The 25,346-nt window shown below is 42.1% G+C and overlaps 2 protein-coding genes across 4 annotated transcripts in view; both read left to right on the forward strand.

Moving 5' to 3' along the window:
* magi3a (membrane associated guanylate kinase, WW and PDZ domain containing 3a) overlaps positions 1-10,349 on the forward strand; it is a 127,530-nt gene extending 117,181 nt beyond the window's left edge. For 2 of the 3 annotated variants that reach the window (XM_047806929.1, XM_027144516.2), the window contains exons 11-21: positions 898-929; positions 1,311-1,602; positions 2,535-2,629; positions 2,731-2,923; positions 3,544-3,732; positions 4,285-4,470; positions 4,566-4,662; positions 4,993-5,098; positions 5,510-5,647; positions 5,782-5,920; positions 7,605-10,349. In XM_047806929.1, the coding sequence (XP_047662885.1) occupies positions 898-929; positions 1,311-1,602; positions 2,535-2,629; positions 2,731-2,923; positions 3,544-3,732; positions 4,285-4,470; positions 4,566-4,662; positions 4,993-5,098; positions 5,510-5,647; positions 5,782-5,920; positions 7,605-8,518 (2,381 nt within the window). In that variant the 3' untranslated portion in view covers positions 8,519-10,349. Of the gene's footprint in view, positions 1-897; positions 930-1,310; positions 1,603-2,534; positions 2,630-2,730; positions 2,924-3,543; positions 3,733-4,284; positions 4,471-4,565; positions 4,663-4,992; positions 5,099-5,509; positions 5,648-5,781; positions 5,921-6,753; positions 6,824-7,604 lie in introns of all 3 variants that reach the window. The other variant, XM_047806930.1, reaches the window with a different exon arrangement.
* A 1,858-nt stretch (positions 10,350-12,207) lies between these two features.
* Positions 12,208-23,503, forward strand: LOC113641668 (lysine-specific demethylase 9). Its single transcript, XM_027144553.2, has 7 exons — positions 12,208-12,956; positions 14,456-15,057; positions 17,610-17,747; positions 18,335-18,477; positions 18,750-18,917; positions 19,213-19,321; positions 20,151-23,503. The coding sequence occupies exons 1-7, from the start codon at positions 12,290-12,292 to the stop codon at positions 20,550-20,552; spliced, it is 2,229 nt and encodes a 742-aa protein (XP_027000354.2). The 5' UTR covers positions 12,208-12,289; the 3' UTR covers positions 20,553-23,503.
* Positions 23,504-25,346: the final 1,843 nt, after the last annotated feature.

A 25,346-nucleotide genomic window follows, 5' to 3' on the forward strand; every position in this document is an offset into this window, starting at 1 on the left:
GAAGATCATGAAGAAAAAGATTTATAAATAAAGATTTTGAACTCCGAGCACTATCGCCTGGCAAAAAAAATGAAGCGTGGTGGTGGCAGCATCAAGCTGTGAACGTGCTGAGAGTGGGGCAGGGAAGGCTGGTCAGAACTGAGGGGAAGATAAAGGCATCCAAATTTGAGATGAACCACCTCTTTAACACCAAACCTGGCGCGAGATCACCTGCTCCAGAGTGTGCGTGACTTCAGTCTGAGTCAGAGGTTCACCTTTAAGAATAACAACGAGCCAAAGCATGCAAACAAGCCAACGTCGGAGGACTCAAGTCTGTGAATGTCCTTACATGGCCTAGTCGAAGCCTAGACTTAGTGTAGATCTGAAGACGGAAGTTCTCAGAAGCTCCCAATCCAGTCTAATAGAGCCCGAGAAGATCTGCAGTGAATAATAGGACAAACTCAGGTGTGCAAGCTTTGTAGGAGATTTGACTTATCAAGAAGACTTGAGGCTGTGAAAGCTGAAAAATAATAATTGTAGATACAGAATTTCTACAAAATCCATCAATGGGTTTTCTTTTTCTAATAAATCTACAACAAAAGCGAAGGGGTGCGAATGCTTCCCAGTCCCATTAAATATGACCAAAAAAAATGGAACTACACATGTGCAGCATAACAACAGGCTTCTGGTGCGTGTCTGGAATCCAGTCAGACCTCTTGTTATTGGTGTCAGTGCTTCGGAGTGTACAGAGTGGAATAAATGTTCTTTTTTTGCCCTATTTCCCAAGCTTTTCATCTTTTTTTAGTCAGTGCCCCTCCGTTAAAAAAAAAACCCCACCCCCAACCCCCGCCGTGACTTGTTCTGTTCCTCCATTCTCATTTTCTTCCTCTTCATTCCCTTCTCTCTCTTCTCCCGCAGGTCAGACGTCTCCTGTGAAGTCTCTGAAGCCTGTAAGTTCATCTAAGCACTTTTAATCACAGAATTTTTTGGGAATGAACACGCTCCAGGGTTTGGAGTTTAATGATATCAGCCTGCGCTCTTAACGATGACGCGTTCGCTGAATAATGGATCGGCTGTTCCGTAGCTGGGCTGAGGCTCAGCGTTAGTGCTACATTATTCACTATCTCCTAATTCCCAAGGCCTTAATCATGGAACATTTATTGATGCGGGTTTGAGTCTAGCTTGTGCTGTAGTACGCTAAAACATTTCTGAATCCAAAGCGCAAGCTTTGATCACATTACTGAAGCAGCTGTTTTATGCAGGCTATTAATATTTAGCATCGACTTGCTGAGATGTTGCCGCTTACTGTAAGTACTGTGTCTGTGTGTTAGTGTGCCACATCAGTGCCGATGCCAGCTGCCCACAAGCACGAAGCAACCACCAACACGGTCAACAGGGACAGCCCGAGTCCTGTCGAGCCGCTCCCTCAGACAATTCCCCAGACTCTACCTGTAGCTCTTCCCCAGACTCTACCTGTAGCTCTTCCCCAGACTCTTCCTCAAGCTCTTCCCCAAGTTCCTCCCCAGTCGCTGCCTTTCCCTCCCAACGTAATGCGCTCCAACTCACCCAAACTGGACCCATCTGAAGTCTACCTCAAATCCAAGGCCATCCTTGACAGCATGCGTGAGTAACATTTGCATATAACACCCACACACACACACACACACACCCGAACACACCCCAAGCACATATGTACCTGAGCCAGTGAAGAGTATACTATAAACTGTACAATATAAATGGTTATTCTAAAGGAAGTACTTATTTCTAACTTATTCGAAAGGAATTGAAACTTCCGAACAAATTACACCCTGTTTTGCACCCTGGGTCTGTTTTGCAAAACACACCCTTTATTAGGAATCTGCTGTACATATTTGTGGACACAGACACTCCTGATAGGTGCAGTACAAGAGCTTCAAGTAATGCTTACAATAAACCTCAGAATGGCGGGAAAAACACGATCTCGGTGACTCGGAGGGTTGTTGGTGCCAGACAGTCTGACTTTGAGTATTTTAGACACTGCTGATGTCCCGGGGCAGAGTTTACACATAATGGTGCGGAACATTAAAAGACATCCAGCGAGAAATGCCTTCTGGGTAAAAGAAGCCAGAATTGACCGACTGGTTTGAGCTGACAAGAAGGCTGTATAGCAACAATATACTGTAGCAACCACGGCGAGCAGAAAAGTATGTCAGGGGACCGAATCCGTCAGAACCTGGACCTTTTGAAGACTGAAGGAAATAACCAGAATATTCTCGCAATCTTTAGCGGTCATTCACGGTTTTATGTTTTGCACCTCTGCCACGTGATTGGCTGATCGGACATTCGCATAAATGTGCAGATGTACAGGTAAATTTGACTGAGTGGGATACCAGGTCATATATGGTCAGTCGGTAAGGTGTATATACAGCTGGTGTAGTTTAGTAGCACCTGGTATGGAATACTAGTTAATGATAGTAGGATGATGTACAGTAGATACCGATTGTATTGTGTATTAAGTGTAGATGGTATAGTATAGTGACTCATGACCCCTTTACTCTGTCCGCTCGTACCTGCAGCTGCCAACACCAAAGATCTGGACGTGTTTATTAAAAGGAACCAGGAGTCCGGCTTTGGCTTCAGAGTGCTGGGTGGGGAAGGACCAGATCAACCTGTGAGTGCTGTCGTCGCCTGGCATGTTTCAGCTTTGTCCTAAATATATCACCAATTACTGTTCATAAGAAAATAGTTCTCTCTCTCTCTCTCTCTCTGTAGGTGTACATCGGTGCTATCGTGCCCCTGGGTGCAGCAGAGAAGGACGGGCGTCTGCGGGCAGGTGATGAGCTCATGTGTATCGACGGCGTTCCTGTAAAAGGAAAATCCCACAGGCAGGTCCTGGAGCTGATGACCAACGCCGCACGCAACGGCCAGGTCATGCTCACCGTGCGCAGAAAGCTCGTCTACACAGGTGTGTGTTTAACGTACGCACTTCTTTATTTACATACTCACTGTACTGTACGTCACTGGGAAACTCTCTGGTGCTAAGAAAAGCAGCTCTGTGTTGCTGTAAGCAGTCTCCCAGTTTGCTAAGAAAACAGATCCACACAGATCACCGAAATGAGGCAGAATGTAGCAGGGCTCGGGCATGAAGGCAGCTCATAAAATACACGAACAACAGCAAAGCAAAATGAACAGATGAGAATTTGACAGCTGAAAGGATTTCACACAAAAGCTGTTCACATCCTACAAATAATGAAGCATCGTCTCACATTTACATTTCCAGCATTTGGCAGACGCCCTTATCCAGAGAGACTTACATTATTTCATATTGATGCAATTGAGGGTTAAGGGCCTTGCTCAGGGGCCCAACAGAGTGGCATCTTAGTGGACCTGGGATAGAACTCACAACCTTCTGATTGGTAGCCCAAGACCTTAACCACTAGGCTACCACATGCCCCATCGCATCATCTGTGTAAACTAGCACACGCCACACACTACTCAGCCCTCTTGTAAAAGAGTTAATGCGTAATAATGGGTCTAGCATGACGTCCTGCACCCTGATGACAATTGTGTCTTCTGTTGATTCAGAGGATGCAGACGGTGGACAGTCCCAGACAACTCCCCCTCAGGTTAACGGCTCTCCCAGACCTCCTCGCGCAGACGCTATCGCTCCCGCACTGTTCCAGCCGGAGCCGTACGACGTCACGCTGCAGCGCAAAGACACCGAGGGCTTCGGCTTCGTCATCCTCACCTCCAAGAACAAACCGCCACCAGGAGGTGAGCACACTATGTTCAATATGTCTCGTTCACGTTCTGCCATTTAGACAATGATACATATGTCTATGTATTGTCGTGTAGCTATTAACAGTCCTTCTTTCACTTCACCACATCTGCAGTTGGTCATATCTGTGTACTGTACATAACTGTAAAGGACAGGTATTTAAGCATCAACAACTCAGCAGGGTAAAATACCTGCACGAAGAGCGTGAGGATGACGAGCACATCAGGGACATACGTGTGTATTACTGAATAATTCCGAGCGAACGATAACGCCGTCGTACATTATGGCACTACGACAGCAAAGTGGCATCTGCGTATACAAAGCTGCAGGGAAGATGCATGAAAGGTGGCTGTTTGTCAGACAGAGTTACATCCACGTACCCTGATGTGTCTCGTATTCCATTTTAGAGCTTTAAGCCAAACCCAATATTGTGAAGATCAGATTTTTCCTAGATCTCGATGTGTATAAAAAGCTGAACAGGGTGCGAGGGTTTGTATAGGTTGCGGCGCATGAAGCAGAATTCACTTGTCGTCGTCTTGAACCTGCAGTAATTCCTCATAAGATCGGAAGGATCATTAATGGAAGTCCGACGGAACGTTCCGGAAAGCTTAAAGTGGGTGACCGGATCTCCGCCGTCAACGGCCAGTGCATCGTGGAGCTGTCGCACAACGACATAGTGCAGCTGATCAAGCAGGCTGGCAACAGCGTCACCCTCACCGTGCTTCCCGAAGAAGGTGAGCATTTCCGGTATTACTCTTGCACTGTGTGAGGTGTGTTGGTATTGTACGTGTGCGTGAGATGCCAGCGACGATGGTGTTTTATTTTTCAGAGCACAGCGGCCCTCCGTCAGGCACCAGTTCAGCCAAGCAAAGCCCAGTGGCTCAACACAAAGCCACGGTACAGCAGCCTACCAGCCGTGATGACGGGTACAAGGCCAATACACACGAACGCACACTCCTGCCCTGACTAATGCCAGATTTTTATCCACCGCCTCTTCCTTTTTTTTTTTCTACTCATGACGTCACTCGTCGTCTGAGAAATGCAGTCTAGCTAAATCTGTGACCGAGAAATATTACTGTGGGTAGCTAAATATGAAAGGTTTATCATAACAATTATTATATTGCTTTTTAACTTAACTTCATACCACAAGCGCTCCTTTCTGAATGCTCATAAACATCTACAATTTCTTTTTAATATGCCTCCATCGCCAAGCTACTACATTTTAGACTGATGGGTTTTTTTTTTTTCCCTCTTAGCACCGGCCCTGAGACAGAGGAGAGAGAAGAGGGTGTGGCCTGGGGTAACTACAAATCCCTCCCTAGGAATGAGACGGGCACCGGAATGGGCTCAGGCCCCAAGCAGGTAACATCAGGCTGGATGCGGATTCACTCAATGGTTGACTTTTCACTAGGGTCGAATACACGAGCTTTATCTCCTGAACGATTTTCACCTGCTCTCGCAGCCGCCGTGTGGAAAATTGAACGTCCGGATGACATTTTTTTGCACCTCGTGTCTTTTGAATGTCTAAGTAATAACTTTGCCCATTATCAGCCAGTCAGATATCAGCAGGCATTTGACGAGAGCAATCGTCGTGAAATTTGGCACTCTAACGGGGTACGGCTCTGAAAATCTCTTCGCCACAGGGCAGATTTGAGCTTCAAGCACAGATGTGGGATCAATTATGTAGTTTTTTTTTTTTTTAATCTCCTTCGGCGTCATGGCGGAACATGAGAAAGGTGTCATTTACAGTGTTTGTGTGTATCCATGCGGCAGGGCTGTTTCCCAGTGGAGCTGGAGAGAGGACCACGTGGCTTCGGGTTCAGTTTACGTGGAGGGAAGGAGTACAACATGGGCCTGTTCATCCTGAGGCTGGCCGAGGACGGCCCGGCGCTGAAGGACGGCAGGATACACGTGCGTTGACCAACCGCTTCACACCACCACATACATGATCAGTAATGTGAATCGAGGTTGATGGTCGATCACCTCCGTTTGTAAAAGTGCACTGGATAGAACAAAGAGGACTCACAGGGTGTTTGTGCTGACAGGTGGGAGATCAGATCGTAGAGATCAACGGCGAGCCGACGCAAGGCATCACGCATACACGGGCTATCGAGCTCATCCAAGCAGGAGGCACCAAAGTGCTGCTGCTGCTGCGGCCGGGCCAGGGCCTGATTCCTGACCACAGTAAGTTACCGTTAATCTACTACTAAAGTACTGCTAGTTTAAAAGATTCTCCGATTTATCTCTTTTTTTTTTATTTATTTATTTATTTTTTATTTTTTCAAAAAAAATTTGTTTTTGTTTTGTTCAGGATTGAACATCTTTAAGTCACAATCCACAGTGGTGCTTAATCTGGATGGACGTCTGAAAGTCAGGGCTTTATGAATCTGTAGTTTTTTAGAATTATCCAAAGTAAATCCAAAAAAAAAAAATAGATTTTTAAAAAGAAAACAAACAAAAAAAAAAAACAAAGTTTGTTCCTTCAAAGTAAAGTAAACGGTGATATTAAACCTTTCCGCTCTCTGAAATGCCTCAAGTGCTTATTCATAATCAAATAACGTTCATAATGTGTTATCAACAGAGGGGAAAAACGCACGTCTCGCACTGGAAGTAACAGAGTCCTGACTCGATTCGGATCAGATGCGCGGCCATAAAATAACGAATTTGATTAAACTAACGTCCGATAATTCGATTTTCTTTCTGCCGCCGAAACGGAACTCCGGTGTTGCGGGGAAAAAGGGTTAATTAGCGGCCTCGGATAATTCATCACACAACAGGAGCTGCTCATGAAATTGATGAGATTCCATCAGAGAGACCATTTTGTTCACTCTCTAGTGCTTTGTGTTTTTTTTTTTTTTTTTTTTTTTTTTTTTGGTGTAGAAACGGTAGCATTGCGTCCAATTTCATGCATTTGTCTCTTTATCAGTCTGTCATTTTTCTGACTTCCTGTCTCTGTCTCACTCTTGCCTCCGGTCTCTGCTTCTCTCTGTCCGTCTCTGTCTCTGTCTCCTCTTTAGGTCTGAACTCTTCTTCCACCTTGTGCTTCTACATGAAACCAGAGCATCACTAAAGACTCTACTTTTCTCGGTCTGTCCTTATTAGTCTTGGTAAACCTTCTAATCCTCACTTGGGAAAATTTTTTTTTTATTCTTCCGCATTTCTTTCTTAATGAGAATGTTTTTTTTCTTGTTTTATGAAAATCACTCCAGTGTTTATCATAAAAGCCAGAGTTTAAAAGTTTTCCACATTTGAGCATATAGAAATATTTATTCCTCGATTTATGGTCAATCAGCTCAGTGGTTAAGGTGTTGGGCTACTGATCGGAAGGTCACGGGTTCGAACCCCAGCTCCACCAAGCTGCCACTGCTGGGCCCCTGAGCAAGGCCCTTAACCCTCAGTTGCTCAGTTGTAAGTCACTCTGGATAAGGGTGTCTGCTAAATGGCATAAATGTAAATTCACACAGATTTGTTGTTACTAAAACGATTAAAACGTCTAAATGTTGGCGGATCTCAAACACAAGCCTCTCGTCTCTCATTTCTGGTTTATTTTCCAGTTGCATTCGTATCACATTAAATATGTTTATGTATAAATATTCATGACCGATGTGTCGGTGAAAGAAGAAACAAAAAGGTCAGCTTAGAACTGAGACTTGGGCACCACGGACCTTCTCGCACAACATCAGTAAATCTGGAATGGGATGTTTTGAGACCGACACAAAAAAGCACATTTATGGGTGTGATGGTCAGGTGTCCACATACTTTTGGCAGTTTTGTGTTTTGAGAAGTATACAGAAAGTATTGTTTGTTTTTTCCTTTCTGAAGGTTTTAAGAGACGTGTTTTCATCCTTGTACTTCCTGTTCGTTGCAGATGGTATGGAGATGGTGACGACTCCACCTGCAAACTATCCAAAGTACCCTGTTCCTGACGAGCCATCAATGATGACATCTCTGCCGTCCCCTTCTCTCTTGCCTTCAGAGGGCACGTCAGCCCATTCTCCCTCCCGCGCTCTTCATCATCAACCGCGAGCTCCCAAAGAACCCAGAACCAGCAGCTCCAGCGTGTCTCTTCGTGACAACACTCCCAGCCCACAAAAATTGGACACTTCACGCACAGAGGCGAGAGAGGGTTCACACAGCCCGCGGAAACTGGAAAATAAGCCGTCTGTTACGGCGATGAACAAAGACGTCAATAGCGGCACTCAGAGTCTGGACGTACACACGGACAGGAAAGCCCAGGGGCAAAAGGACAGAGGTAGACGCTCAGCAAGCCCTCAAAAGAGTCCCAGAAAGGAACAAGAGACTGGCATCCGACAGCCATCTAAAGGATACGAGGAACCCCAGAGGTATTCCGATGGCCAACACTTTCATTATGGATCTGGAGGGAACCTGAACACGGAGGAAGACCTTGATGTCCAACAGGACAAGGAGACAGGAGAGATGAGGCCTGAGATCGCAAGATCAGATAACGAGCGGCGTCACAGAGAGAAGGGTGGGCAGAGAGTAGCAGCACCTCAGAAGCCCCAATCCCAGACCCTCAACAACAGGACCATGCCAGAGCAACAGCCTACGACCTTAAACTGGAAAGGCCATCGAGAACCCAAAGAGGGCCGATACAGAGGGGGAGCAGGCGACGAGAGCAAAAGAGAAGCACGGGGATCCAGCAGCGGTCCACCAGAGACTTCTTGGAATGGGAACCCCAGCAACAAGAAGGCTCCCATCACCCCTGGTCCATGGAAGGTCCCCAGCTCTGCTAAGGTGCAGTCTCAGGTGGAGGGGCTCTGATGCTTGGTGGAGTTACTCAGAAACCATGGTCACTCGGAATCACTGTGTAATCGATGCATCTTTTTTACGTGACTTGTACACCATACTGTATCTTCACCGAATTCCAGACGACGTATTCACGTCCCTGGTTATTCCATGTCTTAAGTATCTGTGTCCTCCTGTCTGAGTTAGTGGGTTTGTCCCACCAGCAGTGACACCTGTCTGTCTTGTATCGTGCCAATCAGAGACTCCCGCTGAAAAGACTCGACACACATCCTGTGATGTGCGACCCTCGAGTGCTGCGTATTCCGGAATTGAGAAGGAGCGTTTTTTTGTTTATTTTTATTATTATTATTGTTATTATTATTATTATTATTATTATTATTATTATTTCTTTTGTTTTGCTTTTTATTTCAGATTCAACACGTACATCCTTTGTGCCTTTGTTTGAAATGCAGTGTGTCCTTAAACCTTGTGCGGTTCTTCATTGCATGTATAAATCATCCAAACCATGTTCTGAGATCATTTAAGCTTAACAAACATTACAGTTATCAGCTTTGCCGTGTATTTTTGACCAATTACAAAAAAGGTTCCTCCTTTTGATTGACCAGATACTTGTGCTTAAGTATATTGTTTACTACATGTGAGCTTATGAAGAACACCTATGTAATTTATTAAAGGGGGGGGGGGGGGATTTCTGTGATCGTATATAGAAACATCGTGCTCCAGATCCTGAAGAGCTCGACTCATCATCCCTCCCTGCTTTAGGTTATGTTGCGAACTCTGCTTTACTACACTACATGCTTTAAGGGGATGGATTTTTCACATCGTTGTAGCTTTTACAATTATGCATCGTGTATCATATAGCAAGCTGTGCACATTGGGGGATAGAAACTAAATAAATGCTCATAGCTTTAAGGTTAAATGAAGGTAAAATAGGGATGGCTGGGGTGTAAATCATATTTTTTCACACAACCGAACATATATTTTGTTCCATTTCTTTATAGCTTTTAAAAAATTAAGTGTATAAGGAGCAAATTTTTGGTAGCCAGATATTATTATTGGAGTACAGTTTGAATGTGAATAATAAGAGTGAACGGGATTTATTGCCGTCTTGGTAAGATCTGTGCTTGTTTGAAAGCCAAAACTGGTCAACTCCCCATATGTAGCTGTGTGTTCTGTGTGGGGTTTGTGTTGTGGTTCGGGATTTTTATTTCCCATAAAACTAATGGTGTCTCATTGTGATTGTTATAATATGTGCACAGGTTTGAAAAGAGTGGCAGCTTTCATACCTGTACAGTCGAGTACAGTTCAGTTCCATCCATAAGCAAGACCGTGTTGATGTAACGTACATTTAAACAAATTTACGTTTTTGCGATACAAACTTACGTAATGCCGTTGCATGGTATTTCAGAACTGACTGAAAAATGTGAAGCCTTTACTGACTGTTTGAATGATTTTTTTTTTTACCTAAATGGGGTGAAACTGGGTTGGTTTGTTCAGTTCCTGTGGTCCATTTCCTCATATATATGTATGTATGTATGTCATCTCATCTCGATTATATGAAACTGTGGCCTTGCTTTGCTTTATTTTAAAGAAAAGAAAAGAAAGAAAGAAAAAAAAAAAAGCTTTCCGGCCTCTACATCGTGGTAGTTGTAAATGTTTATAAAGTGTACAGCGACTGTTTAAATACTTGCTTTCATTCAGAAGAAAAAAAATAAATCTGTAAATCACTTCATTATTTTTTTTAAATAATTAAAAACAGAGAATATATATATATATGTAGTGGTGAAATAATTGAATCTGGTCATGACATTCTGTTCATGCACTGAGAAATAAAGTTTTAAAGGAAGTTCTTTTTGTCGTGCTGTTTTTGTTTTGTTTTTTTTGTTTGTTTGTTTTTGTCATTTCTACTTGTTAATACAATTTACAGCGTTTTGTTTTGTTTTACGTATACTGTCAACTTTGAAATTGTTGGCACCCTTAAGGGAATACGGGGGGGTCCACAAAATTGTTTGCTGTCCCAAAAAACCTGATTGTTGCCTTTGAGTATGTTCTTTGGTAAATTGTGAGGTACATACGGTATGTAAAATCCCTTCATCAACCAAAAAAACTTAACTAAAATGAGATAAATGGCTGTTAACCCACACAAGTCAGGGTCATCACTGCAAAGCAGCTGGTGTGTCCACACAGCAGGCTTTATAACTAAAGGAATAGGGTTAGTGAACAAATCAGTATCAGGCTTATGAGCCAATAAACCTGATTCTGATTCTGATCTGTTGACACACACAAGGAATTTGGTTCCAGCTGTTTGTGACTCTCAAAAGTAAAGACATGAATAACACTATACTATACAAGACAGGGCAATACAGACGATATAGACAGTACGAGTATTAAATATGAATACAGAATATATGACAGATCAGTAATGTACATAAAGTGTGAGAAGTGCACGGTAGTGCAAATAATATTCTGTAATATTATGCTTTTGTATAATATACAGCAGCAGTAGTGTGTGTAACATATACAGATGATTTGATGACTGACGGTTCTGATAATGCACTACAGTACTTACAGATATGAAGCAGGGAATATGATTATGGTGAGTTGTTCATCAGGGTGATTGTCTGGGGAAATAAACTGTTCCTGTGTCTGGCAGTTTTAGTAAACAGAGTTCTGTAGTGCCTTAGAGAAGGGAGGAGCTGAAAGAGGTTGTGTGAAGGGTGTGAAGGGTCAGTAGTGATTTTTTTTCCTGCCTGGTTTCTGGTTCTTGTGTGGTACAAGTCCTGGGGAGTGGGCAGGGGAGCACCAATTATTTGTTTTCTGCTGTTTTAATTGTGTTTTGCAGTCTGTTCCTGTGCTGTTTTGTTGCCGCTCCAAACCAGATGGTGATGGATGTATATGCACAGGACAGATCCAATGACTGCAGTGTAGAACAGCATCAACAGCTCGTGTGGCAGACCGTACATACTTCCATAATTGACTTAGAAAGTACATCCTCTGCTGGGCCTTTTTGATAATGGAGTTTATGTTGTTCTCTCATTTAAGAAAAAAATAATGCAGTACTTATAGATATGAAGCAGGGAATATAATTATGGTGAGTCGGTAATGTAATGGTAAGAAACTGTTCCTGTGTCTGGCAGTTTTGGTAAAAAGCTCTGTAGGGCCTGAGAGAAAGATCCAAAACTGTAAAAGTCTGAAAAGTGTCAGACACCTGAGACAGGGTTAGAAAATAGGAAGAGACAGCCAAGAAACACACTGAGGACATTACAGACATGTCCCAGAGAGCATCTGCTATCACAGACACAACCTCTGGAGGTGGGACGTGTCCCAGAGAGAGAGCATCTCATTGGACGGTACAGGATGAGTCCCCAAAGATGTATATATTGTTTTCGTAAAAGTTCTGAATGTTCTGAAGATATTTCCTTATTTATTTTATTTATTTATTTATTTATTTATTTTTAATTCTCCTTAAACTCAGATCACACAACAACATATTTTAGACATTCAAGCGTGATTTTAAGCTCAAATAAAAAAAAAATCACTTATTGCATGTGAAAATATTAAAGGCAATCATTCTTGACACGTTTCTGTATACAGTGTATAAGAATGTGCTTCTTAGCAGGTCCCCTACTCTACAGCGCGTGCCTGCAGGAAGCCCCGCCCACCCTACACAAAAAAAGTTTCACGGTGACGTCACCTACTGGACAAGGCGCGTGCAGCAGCGCACGCATCTTCTCAATCGACACAGCGCGGATTACTACAACTCCCAGAAACCACCTCGCCGCGCGCATGCGCCTTTTAGCAAGAAGGCATTTAAAGACTACAAATAAGGGACTCGTGATAGGACGCGGTATTTTTTTAAGGACTACATTTCCCAGGTGGTACGGATCTCGGAAAGGACATGCGCCGTTGGCTTCTCGAAGGCTTTTAAATTTTGCGTGCAAAATGGCCGCGCAGGTCGACTCGGTGCGGGTTAAAGTGGAGGAAAAGCCTAAGGACGGCTTGGAGAAGAAAAAGAAAAAGAAACGCGAGCATTCGCCGTGTACAGAGAAGCAACCGAGACCGGAGAAAGAGGCGAAAAAGATTCAACTACACCACCAACAACAACAGCACCACCATGTTGAACAACAGCGAGCAGCTCAGCAGAAGAAGACTTCACACGGGATAAAGTTAAGCAGCACAGAGCAGCACCGCAACCATCACAACAACCACCAGCAGCAGCAGCACGGCACCAACAAGGACGCGGTCTGGACGCCTCGGAAAGCGGCGCCGCTGCCGCACAAACCCGCTCCTTCTCCCGCTCCGCTTTTCACTTTCACTCCGCTTAAAGTAGCGAAGGCCGAAAGCCGCCACAGCACCAAGCCGCATAAACACCCCGAGAAAGACGTGAAGCTCAAGCCCAAGAAGGAAAACGCAGGAGTTAACGTGAGAGTCGACTCCTGTAAGAAACACGCAGGTAATAGAGCTGGAAATGTGTTGTATTTACACGCGTAAACCCGCGTAGCCGTGTGTGAATATGTGTGAGAGAGATTTCTCTACAGCTCTCTTTTGCGAACCGAGTCATTTAGACCGAATTTGTTGGCCAAGTGTGTTGATGTTGACACGCAGCTGTAAACGTGTAACAACACGCGCAAACCCAGGTGAAAGTACGTGTGAAAACGTGTAAAAGATTTCTCTACAGCTCTCTTGCACTTCGCTGACTAGAGTTGGCTTCAGCGAACGAACCGAGTCATCTCGGGATTGTAGAACGAATCAGAATCAGAATCAGGTTTGTTGGCCAAGTGTGTTGGATGTTGACACGCACGAGGGATTTGGTTCCAGATGTTTGTGGCTCTGCCGTGTTTTATATATTACTGTTGCATTAAAACTATCCGGTGATTAACTGCGTTCACAAGCACTTTCTGATATTTGTCACAAAAAATGACACCATGGAGTCAGAATCAGGTTTTGTTGGCCAAGTGTGTTGATGTTGACACACAAGGAATTTGGTTCCAGATGTTTGTGACCCTCAAAAGTCAAAAGACATAAATAACACTATACTAGACAAGACAAAACAGACGATGTGATAAAAGACAGTTTGAGTGTTAAATATGAATACAGAATATATGACGGATCAGTAATGTACATAAAGTGTGAGAAGTGCACGGTAGTGCAAATAACAGTATTGTGCAATATTATGATTTTGTACATTATACAGCAGCAGTAGTGTGTGTAACACACACCGATGACGTGATGACTGACAGTTCTGATAATGCACTACTTATAGATATGAAGCAGGGAATATAATTATGGTGAGTTGTTAATCAGGGTGATTGTCTGGGGAAAGAAACTGTTCCTGTGTCCTGCCCATAGATGTGCACTGGACAGGTGTTCCTAATATTGTGGTCACTTAGTATATGTTATTAGGATCATTTTGAATGCTCCGAAGATTATTAACAGCTGACAGAAGTGTCTTTTATCCTTGATTTGTTCGGTGAGAGGTATGTAGTAGTAAGCAATAATGATGTGAAAGAGATGTCACATCTAACCTAACAAGTGTGTGTCTTGGGTCGGGATGCTTTGATAACACTCGTGATATGATGCCAATGTCTGTGTGATCCCAAAAATACTTGATGCTAATACTGTCTGAGGTGAAGCAAGGCAGCACTTCTGTGCTGACTGTTCACATACTGTTCAAATCAAATAAAATCCAGTTGTTTAGATAGGAAAATGTGTCAATGACACATTTTAGAATGGAAACTAATTGGAAACTGTGTCATTTAAGGCTGCTAAAAACATATTTTTACTTGTACAGAAGAACTAGTGCTATAATTATAAAAGACTTCATATTGAACATCCTTATAACACCTAGTACTGTAGGTCATTATTATTTACCACACATGTAACTAAAGAAATACAGCAAGATTTGTTGATCTTTTGTCTTCTTTATCTTCACCAACTTTTGACTTTTCTCAGAGCCCAATAATGAGAATGGAAAGCCTCAGACCTTGGAGGAGTACCTACTAAAAAAGAAGAAAAAAAAGAAGAGGCACCGGGAAGATGAGCAGCGCAGCAAGCGATTACGGACGTCTGAAAAGGCGATCCAGACCGACGACTGCTCTTTGTCCACCGACGACAAGACCGTTCACGCCAGCATTAAAGAAGACATTTCCGGTCACGTTAGCTCGAATGAGGGTTCAAGCTCACCTTTCCTCTCGCATCAGGACCGTTTCATTCGCAGCTCATGCCTGAAAACGAGCTCGCGCTTTAGCAGGCTCATTCATGAGGAGGTGCAGCCCAATGGCGGGGCATCCATTCTGCATGCGTATGCCGACGAACTTTCACTCTTGCAGCCAGAAGAGAAGGAGAGGTTTGCGTGCGAGTTCCTCGAGCTGGCTTTTAGTGAAATTTCCAAAGGAGCGGCACGTTATGCACTTTCTGTGGTCCACGGCGCTGCTGCCTACCTCCCTGATTTTCTGGACTACTTTGCGTTCAACTTCCCCAACACGCCGGTCAAGATGGAGATTCTCGGAAAGAAGGACATCGAGACTACTACAATCTCAAAGTTTCACTCGCAGGTAAGGAGAAAACTTTCTTCTTTTTTTTTTCCTTTAATCCCGAACACTTCACTGTATCATTATTTGTGAAACTGCACCACTGGACTGGGACATAATCTACTTTATTGCCTTATATTACTTAGATGCACCACACCGATCTTTCTGCTTGTAATCAGGTCTTGTATTTAGAAAGAAACAAAAATCATGTAGGAAAGACTTTCTAGGAGGACAGGTTAAGAGCATCTGATAGTGTCGAAAATTTTAGCATATTCTGGTCAGCTGGCAAAACAATAATGGTTTGCAAGGAAAAATTGTGAGTATTAAAATACTTTTACCAATTGACCAATCGGTAACAACGAAGCTGGAAAATAACACACAATTTGTTTTATCAGCTCAGTCTGAGAACTAACCAGACCAAAGCTGAATTGTTCAGGAGGATAAGAAAAGTGCATGTAAAGAAATGGACAAGGCTCGAGAAGGTGAGACTATCATATGATTTCACAGAGAAAAGAAAACACACCACGACAAAAGCGAGTCTTCTGCACATGAGCTCACAGACACAAGTTTTGCAGTGTTAGACTCCCAGCCTTGGATGTGACCACCGCTGCTTTTAATATTGTACCGATTATGGGCATGAAAGGGAATTCCTGGCTATACCAGTTAAAAGAACGACACTTTTATTTGTTCATCTGGAGTGTAAAACGTCTTGGGGAAGCTGGTTTATTCTCATGCCTTTAGGAGAAGCTAGATGGATGCACCATCTAGCAACAAGCATGTGGACACCATTCCTCCAAACCCAAATGTGGTCCTGTTGGAAGCACAGTCGTATAGAACGTCTTTTTATGCTGTAACTTCAGCATATACAACCTCATTTCATTAGAGCTAGCTCTTCCAAACCTTCTGTTGCAGCATTACATTGGTCCTGTGCACAAAGTGAGCTCCATGCTGTGCAAGGTCGGTGTGCATGAAGTCTTAAATCGACTGGAAAACCTTCCCAGAAGAGTGGACTCTGTTACAGCAGCAAAGGGAGAACAAGACAATATTAATCAGAAACAGAATCGGAATCAGATTTATTGGCCAAGTGTGTTGACACACGCAAGGAATTTGGTTCCAGCAGTTTGTGACGCTCAGAGGTACAGACATAACACAATACTATACAGGAAAACAATGCAGATGATGAGAGACAATGTAGACAGAATGAGTATAAAATGAGTATATAGTATGAATAAAATATGAATAAGGAATATGAACGATCAGTAATGTACATAAAGTGTGGGAGTGGAAATAACAATATTGTGCAATATTATGCTTTTTGTGCAATATACAGCAGTAGTAGTGTGTGTACTATACAGATGATTTGATGACCAACAGTCCTGATAATGCAGTACTAAGAAGCAGTGAATATAATTATGGTGAGTTGTTGATCAGGGTGGTTGCCTGGGGAAAGAAACTGTTCCTGTGTCTGGCAGTTTTAGTAAGCAGAGATCTGTAGCGCTTGCCAGAAGGGAGGGGCTGAAAGAGGGGGGAATGTGAAGGGTCAGTAGTGATTTTCGCTGCCCGGTTTCTGGTTCTTGTGTCGTACAAGTCCTGGAGAGTGGGAATGCCTCCGCTTTGGGGAATCGAGACGTTTCAAAGCAATACGTTTGGTCATACCTACGGGATAAAAGTGATAACGCACTCATCAAAGCTTAGCACAGCTGCGATTTCTTTATATCTCAACTGAACAGTCCCATCTGATCGACCTGTCTATATTTGTACTGCTTTTGATTGATTGATTTTTTTATCCTCTTTTTTTATTATGCCAAAAGAAGAGACAGTTAATGTAATTGTCCTCTGTGCAATGATGATAAAGAATCTATCAGTCTGTCTAGCGATCTGTCTGAAATACCTGTAAAGGAACCGGTTTTGTTTTGACCGTGCTGGACTGTGCCGCCCTGGTGTGGAAAAGCACTGTAACCGTACACCATTGAGACGGATGAGCACAGTAGGCGACGGTGTTTAAAAACCCCAGCACGCTGCTGTACAGGCGTGTTTCAGTCCGAGTGGTGGAGCCGGTGTAGCAGAGGTCTCCCATTCATCACACTAGCTACTTTTATTTACTTAAGTCTGGCATCCAGCTCAGTCCAAAGTGCATCAACCGTCTCCGGGAGGGATCAGTTCCAAATTCACCCACGCTGTCTTGGAAGCCAAATGTGTTTTTCCACATGAGTTTCAGGGCTTGGCACTTAAATATTAACAAACCCATGTTTTCAACCCCGTAGCAGATACTTTGCTGTTTGATACTGAACATGGAAACAGCTGAGGATTTGCTGTGAGTCTGTCTAGTTTTAGAAAAGTCCATGAGAGGTTCAGTTTTTTGGTGAAAGCACAACGTATAGTACAGTTTAACGCTAGGTGTTAGAATTGTTGAAACGAGGGGCAAAAAATATCAGTGGTTTTTAACGTCTATGACTTGAATTTACTTTGAGGTTGCATATGAGTTCAGCTCACAGGCTGTGTTTTAATGTGTGTGTGTGTGTGTGTGTGTGTGTGTGTGTGTGTGTGTGTGTGTGTGTGTGCGCGCGCGCACGCAGGTGAATCGAACATACTGCTCTGGGACATATCGAGCTGGACCCATGAGACAGATCAGCCTGGTGGGGGCTGTGGACGAGGAAGTAGGAGATTATTTCCCGGAATTCCTGGACATGCTAGAGGAATCACCGTTCCTCAAGGTCTGCAAACTTCCTGTTGTTAAAATACCAAACAATGTCTCACTGACTCTACTTGATGAAGGTTGGCTGTTATAGAAGTCACCATTCAGAGATTTCCTATTCTATTAACTTGACCTATTTCAAGATATTATGATTTCGTGTTCGTATCTTGTTCCGTTAAGGCATGTCATTCTCTTGCATTATATACCCTCAAATCTATTACTGAGAATCTATAATAAACCACACATCGCTTTAGTAAAATTCATTAGACAGATATATAAATTAGTTGTTGAGGGTTGTGTGTGTGTGTGTGTGTTATTAATGGCCATAGAGCACATGTTCATAATTTGAGGTCCTTATTTATACAGTACAAATTACTGCAAAGGTAAAAAGTCAACACAACAAATATAAATTCTGTTGGTCATGATACACACTTCATTTCATCATAATCTGTATAGAATAGAAAAATTCCAATATTTGATGACGAATCGTTTTCTTTTAATGCCAAGTCAAAAGCAACACATTTCCCTGGGTAGTATTACAGAGCTCTGAAATAACAAGTGGCAGAAGGTTGATTTGTGTGTGGGTGTGGGTGTGTGTGTGTACAGATGACGTTGCCATGGGGCACATTGTCCAGTCTTAAGCTGGACTGCCGCTCTCAGAGTGACGACGGTCCCATCATGTGGGTTAGACCAGGAGAGCAGATGGTTCCCACAGCCGATTTGCCCAAATCTCCTTTTAAGAGGCGCAGGTACAGTAGGCCTGTATAATGAATTTATATCATTATTTAATCACGTGCAATAATTAAGCATTTATTTATTTTTTCCTGAACTTACTGATCTTGGGTTAAGCTTATTGAATTTTAGTCACCCATCAAACTCACTAATTCTAATGAAACTTCTCTCATTTTCATGCCTCTGGTCTGTTCAATCACAGTCTCGTGTGTTACAGTAGAACTGTAGGTTAGTGAGGACATTTAAACCGAAATCCCGTGTATATAAGCAGCTTACATTTTACTTGCAGATCCATGAACGAGATCAAGAACCTGCACTACCTGCCAAGGGCGAGTGAGCCTCGCGAGGTTCTGTTTGAGGACCGGACGAGGGCTCACGCCGATCACGTGGGCCAGAGTTTTGACTGGCAGAGCACGGCCGCTGTGGGGGTCCTCAAAGCCGTGCAGTTTGGAGAGTGGTGAGTTTGGGCACCTGTTTACTTCCTGACAACATTTACTCTGTACACATTTTCACTTAACAGGAAGTTCGCTTTTGGAGGCAGCATTTTGAAAAGAAATGCACAGACATTATGCATGACGCAGACATGAATGATTATTGGAATGCCTTTATCCATACGAAGCGTTTTTTTTAATCATTTTTACTCGACTGATGTTTAACTCCTTATGTGTTTTTGGTTGTATCATTACAGTGGCGTAACACTGACCTGAACTAAACCAACCAATTTACCGTTTTGTCTCACTTCCGTCTCACAGGAGCGACCGGCCGAGGATAACCAAAGATGTTGTGTGTTTTCATGCAGAGGACTTTAACGACGTCGTGCAGAGGCTTCAGCTCGACCTGTATGAACCACCTGTATCACAGGTAAGAGCGGTGTTCCTGTGCACTGTACATGATCACACAGTGCAGTCGTTTGCAGGGCAGTGAGAAAACTACCCTGATGTTGAATGGGTAAGATGAGAGGGAGAGAACATAAGGAACTTTTTTATTTTAAAATACAATCTCTCTTACCAAAGTGAACATGTCGTCTCTCTACAAAGATCACACTGGGTTCAGAAGTTATTCTATACACGAGGCAGGGCAGTAAAGGGGTTAATTCAGACTGCTGAGATCGCTTTCCTCATGATATGAGCCAGTTGTTGGGGGTTACATACTGAAGCAGAACGCAAATCTACCTAATCAGATGCTGGCTGTGCAAACATCAGAGATGCTCCTGCATCACCACATCAACATCAAATACAACAGACATGAGCGTGAACACGAAGAAGAAAGGAAGTCAGCAGAACTGAAAGAAGCAGGAATTATTTGCCCTCCCATGATGATGTAAACAGCCTCAGGCTTGTGTTTAAATGTACTGCATCGTCTTGGGGGGTTTGACGGAGACTGATGATTGATTGATTTAATTCCATTGTAAACTTAGAATTGTTTAAAATGATTATATATTTTATTTCTGCCTGTCCTTCTGTCTGTCTCCATCCTTGTCTCTCTCTCTGTCCTTGTGTCTGTCCGTCTCTGTCCTTCTCTCTCTCTCTCTGTTGCTTCGATTGTTGCTCTCTTCAGTTTGTTAGACAATGAGGGTGTGGTCTCTGTTATATGTGTAATGTCCATTGTTTGTCATTAGAAGCATTCAGAGAAACTGCTAATGATTCATATTGCAATATTGTAATACCCACAATGCCCCTGTGCCCTGCAGTGTGTGCAGTGGGTGGACGATGCGAAGCTGAACCAGCTGCGACGCGAGGGCATCCGGTATGCACGCTTGCAGCTATGCGACGACGACATCTACTTCATCCCACGGAACGTCATCCACCAGTTTAAGACGGTGTCGGCCGTGTGCAGCCTGGCGTGGCACATACGCCTCCGGCAGTACCATCCCGTAGAAGCAAACAAACCCAGCTCGCCCGAGCCTAATAAGCCCGATAACCCCGTTAACCAGAAGTCGGCCACACCGTACGAACCTCAAGCAGACACTTTGCACCCGGAAAACACACCTTCACTTAACACCAGTGCTGGAGCTCCCTCAGTTCCTCAGGCTTCCCTCCACCCAGCACCAGGTGACTCTCCGAACAGCAGCAGCTCCAGCAACCTTCACTGACTTCTCCCAACGACCTGCAGGTGACTCCAACCACTTTCACCTGTTAATCCACTTAACAAACCTGACTGACTGACATTCCAGGAAAGGATTTAATCTGTCTGACAAAACCAAGACTCAAAGAGACTTTGACTCTGACAAATATCTAAATATATATATATATTTTTTTGTTTTCTTTTTTAAAAGAAAAGCATTTTGTTCGAAAAACAACCCCTGTAAGTACTTTAAAATTTTCTTTTCACTCAGCCAAAGTATTTAATTTTAATAATAGTTTTTGCTGATTGTTCAGTATTGTTTTTATATTTGTTTATATCTGAAACGAAGAGCAAATCTTCATTACTGTCTACAACACGGTGCATCATGTGGATCAGATCATTGGTTTTTGCAAAAGGAAAAAAAAAGTGCCTAACAGCAATCATGTCTCCTAAGAAACAAACAAAAAAGTCATGTTCATTTCTGTGGTTATTTCTTTTTAATTTCAATGTATTTTTATCCCAGCTGGTGAATCAGTCTCCATGATTTTATTTTTCATCTCAGCGCAGGATCGATTCTGATTTTGTTTTTATGCTGTTTGGCTTTGGAAAGTAAAATTGTGTCTATATAAGTAATAAAATTACAACTGTTTCCAAAGAGAAAGGCTGTGCAAAGCTGGATCTTGAGACGTATAATCCACTAATTTACTAGCAATGACTTTAAATCTTTTGGATTTTTTTTTTCTTTTATAAATTTCTCAGGGTCCCTTTTTATTTGAGTTTTTTTTTGTTGTTGTTTTTGTTTTTTTTTATTTATTTTTATTGGACATTATGGGTAAATTTGTTACAGTTCCACAACTGGATCATATTTATGGCAGGAATTCATGTGTATTGCACAAGTCTTTGTCTCAAGCTTCCTCTGAATTGACTTTCAGATGCAAATCACAAGATTAATGACATGTTTTAAAAAAACGTGTTTCCTCAGAAAGTTGACCATAACATGCACACACAACATGTCTGAGTGATTTTACCTGATTTCTTATCTTGGAGTGTAGTAATTAAATGTCTCTCATGGGGTTAAACCATTAAAGAGGTAATTGGGGGGGGGGGGGGGGTCAGACAAGATACAAGAATCGTAAAACAAATCAATGTCCACACTACACGAGAGGTGACATCGTAGAAAGTTCAGATAAAAGTATTTATTTATTTATGTTAGTTACGTTTAGACAGAAGATCAATTCTGTTATACCAAGACTCCTTTTAATTGTATTTTTTTTTTTTTTTAAATCTATTTTATCTTCAGTTTATGGTTGTTGTCTTTGAACCTTGTGCTTCCGTTGACGTCACCCAATTGTTTCTTCTTTTTCTCTTTTATTTATTTTTTTCTCGTTCCTTCAATTGTGTGCTAAAAAAAAAAATTCTGCCAACATTTAAACCGAACCTAACATTGGGCAGCAGACCAGGCTACTAATAAGCATATGATTTTATTTTATTTTTTCTTTCTACCCCTCATTCATGTCAGCTCAAATTCTACACCGTGTTTCACACATCTTCGGGGGGGAAATCTGTTTGTGATTTCTTCTGTGAACTTGAAAGTTAGAACTGAAACATTTTTAGGAAGATTAGATCCTAAGAGCAAATAGTCAGTGTGGGTTGTTTTTTTTTGTTTGTTTTTTTTTTTCCCCTCCGTACGTTAAATTGAACCATTTCTGTGTTGCACATCTCACATCATTTGCCTCAAAGCACACACACCCCAACAAATGAATGTACGGTCAACCTTTTATTTTTTTTTAAAACTAAACCTAATTGTCTATCGATATCCAGATTGTAATGTTGTTTTTTACCCCACCAGCAAAGACAACCAGTTCAAACTCACAATTTTATACATTGCTAAAACTTTCTAACCTTTTTCCTCATAGTCTAGGAAATCAAAATATAGGTTAACCAAAAAGGAAAAAAAAAAAAACCCTAGCATTTAAAAATAAATAAATAATAAAATAAATCCATGTGCTAACAAAAGCTAGCAAGTACCATATGCAATATGCTTAGAAGATTTCTCAGTCCTGAGCTGAAAACAAAGCTAGAGGTTTTTTTTTTTTTAAAGTTCCCACAGTAACATGCTTTTCCTGAGCTTTGTGATCTCGTGTAACTGATGATGATGATGATGATAACCGGTTCAGCAGACGTCTCTCTCTGATACAGGAATCGCCTCCCTAGATCCAAATGAGTGCCTTTTTACATGTCAAACACTCAGTGTGTGTTTTTACTCAGAGGTGGCGAACACAGCAGAGCCACACAGAGTCGAGACCCGCAATAATTCACCTACTCTTGGTTTAGCTACACCTTTAGTCCAGCAGCTTCATGAGAGACGGGTTTAATCTAACCAACAAAAGATTTGTACATTTACACAAACAATAAAAAAGGTTGCAGGAGAGAATTGTAACTATTGGCTGAAATGTTTTTCAGGACTTTTTTTTTTGTCTCACCTGAAATCGTTTTTATCGGTGTTTTCTGAAATAATTCAATTCAAACCTGGCCATTTTTTGCAGCCTGCCTTTTTCAATAAAAACATTTCCCTTGCAAATTAATTAATGACAACACACATGTTACTTCTGACTACTGGCAGCTATTTTTTTTATTTGTTGTTTTTGTTCCATCGTCATTGTTGATCAAGGTTAAGCTATTTTTTTTTTTTTTACTTGTACTAGTAATATTTTGCACTATAGGAAATCTGCTATGGAATCAAGGCATGCTTTGTGTGAATTACATTTAGCATCACAAATTGTTGGTTTCATTTTTTTTATTTTTTTTTTGGAAGGTCTCCGTTTTTTTCCATATTTGTTAAAGGATGTGATGTAAATAATCAGCAACGTTTTAATAGAGCAGTTCTGTGTACATTCTTAATCATGTGTATAAAGACATACAATGGAATGCATAGACCTTTTTTCTGTATTTTTTTAAATAAATCATTTTACGAGTGCACTAAAGTTGTTGGGGTTTTTTTTCTAACTTTATATAAATTAAAAAAGATCAGTAGAGGATTTGTATTAAAAGTCTTGAGAAAGCTCTTTGCTTTCAAACCATCACGAGATGTTCCTTATGTGAACCCACTTTTTTTTTTCCGCACCTCCCTTTTTGTGTGTTCATTTAATATTTTCCTGTTGTTCTATTCATTCATTCATTCCAACCGCTTATCCGAACTACCACGGGTCACGGGGAGCCTGTGCCTATCTCAGGCGTCATCGGGCATCAAGGCAGGATACACCCTGGATGGAGTGCCAACCCATCGCAGGGCACACACACACTCTCATTCACTCACACACACACACACTACGGACAATTTTCCAGAGATGCCAATCAACCTACCATGCATGTCTTTGGACCGGGGGAGGAAACCGGGATACCCAGAGGAAACCCCCGAGGCACAGGGAGAACATGCAAACTCCACACACACAAGGCGGAGGCGGGAATCGAACCCCCAACCCTGGAGGTGTGAGGCGAACGTGCTAACAAACCACTAAGCCACCGTGCCCTCCGTCGTTCTATTTAATTCGACATAAATTAATTTCAGAACTTTACACTGTTTTCTTTGTATGTATGGATTGCTTGGGTTGTTACTGACATCTGGTGAAGATTCCATGTCAACAACAACCTTTAGACATCTATTTACTGGTGACGTGTTCAATACGTTTTTATCGTGCGCGTTTATTAGCTACAACAAACCAGCAAAGATTTGTTTGTAATCCAGATACAAATCATTCGGTTTCATGTTTATTTTTATTATTATTTAAAGAAAGAAAGAAAAAATCGCTGTCACACGTCATGTCCTTTTGGTGATAAAACATTTATTCATGACTGCAGCAAGTAATTGTTATTAAATACAGGTAGTACACTTCTATTGCACAAATACCAAAATGTGCTCAGAAACTTTATTACTTTTTAATTAGTTTCATATACTCATGCATACATTTCATACCGTGACACCGATACTGGTATGCGTTCCGATTCCCTGCTCGTTTACTCAGATGCACGTAACATTAGATACGACGTGACTAACGTCATCACGCTGATAAACAGCCACTTGGGTGTTTTTCTACATCATGGCAATAAAAGCAACCTGTGCTTGTTGAACATATAAAGAGAAGCTACGACTTACTACAGAGTCTTTCTAAAAAAATAAGTAACCTAATTAATCATCTTAAAGCGTTTAAACAGTGTGTGTGTGTGTGTGTGTGTGTGTGTGTGTGTGTGTGTGTGTGTGTGTGTGTGTGTGTGTGTAAAAGAGAGCGCAAGGGTCAGCGAGCATGGTCGTTAAAGGTGGGGTCTCCGTTGTTTGAAAGCCAATGTTGACATTTGAAATCACCAAAACAAACGCAAATGGGTCCCACCTCTGTATTGATAGCTCCGCCCACACCTACATACACCAGACAAGTATAACCCAAGTATAAACCAGACAACTATTGGTATGGCAGAACCTGCTGGGGCAGCTGGCCGAGGGTAAATTTTTATCAATAAATGAACTCAACGAGTAATACTATTGTAATACAAATGTGTTTTTGTAGTATTGTGTGTATCGTGAAAGGTTTATCTCTGTTTCACGCGGAAGACGTTCAGTTCTCTCCAGCGCTGGAAAGCTGATCCTATATTAAGACGTCCTACTTCTTGCCTTATCGTAAGCCTTTCTTTGCTTTCTTTCTTTGTTTTTATCCTCCATGTCAATATTAAAAGCGCTTTCTGCTAATGTCACACATGCGCACTGAACACTCTCTCTGCCCATATGGACAAGATACGCCCCTTTCTGCTCATTGGCTACACGTTAGTTTTG

Source organism: Tachysurus fulvidraco, chromosome 23 (assembly GCF_022655615.1).
Source record: "Tachysurus fulvidraco isolate hzauxx_2018 chromosome 23, HZAU_PFXX_2.0, whole genome shotgun sequence".
Lineage (NCBI taxonomy): Eukaryota > Metazoa > Chordata > Actinopteri > Siluriformes > Bagridae > Tachysurus > Tachysurus fulvidraco.

What these genes read in the sequence shown, in the direction of transcription:
- LOC113641668 (XM_027144553.2), top strand. Translation starts at nt 12,290, where the DNA reads ATGCGCCTTTTAGCAAGAAGGCATTTAAAGACTACAAATAAGGGACTC. An exon ending in CTCCTGTAAGAAACACGCAG is followed by an intron (nt 12,957 to 14,455) that starts GTAATAGAGCTG and finishes GACTTTTCTCAG; the next exon opens with AGCCCAATAATGAGAATGGA. An exon ending in GCCGTGCAGTTTGGAGAGTG is followed by an intron (nt 18,918 to 19,212) that starts GTGAGTTTGGGC and finishes TCCGTCTCACAG; the next exon opens with GAGCGACCGGCCGAGGATAA.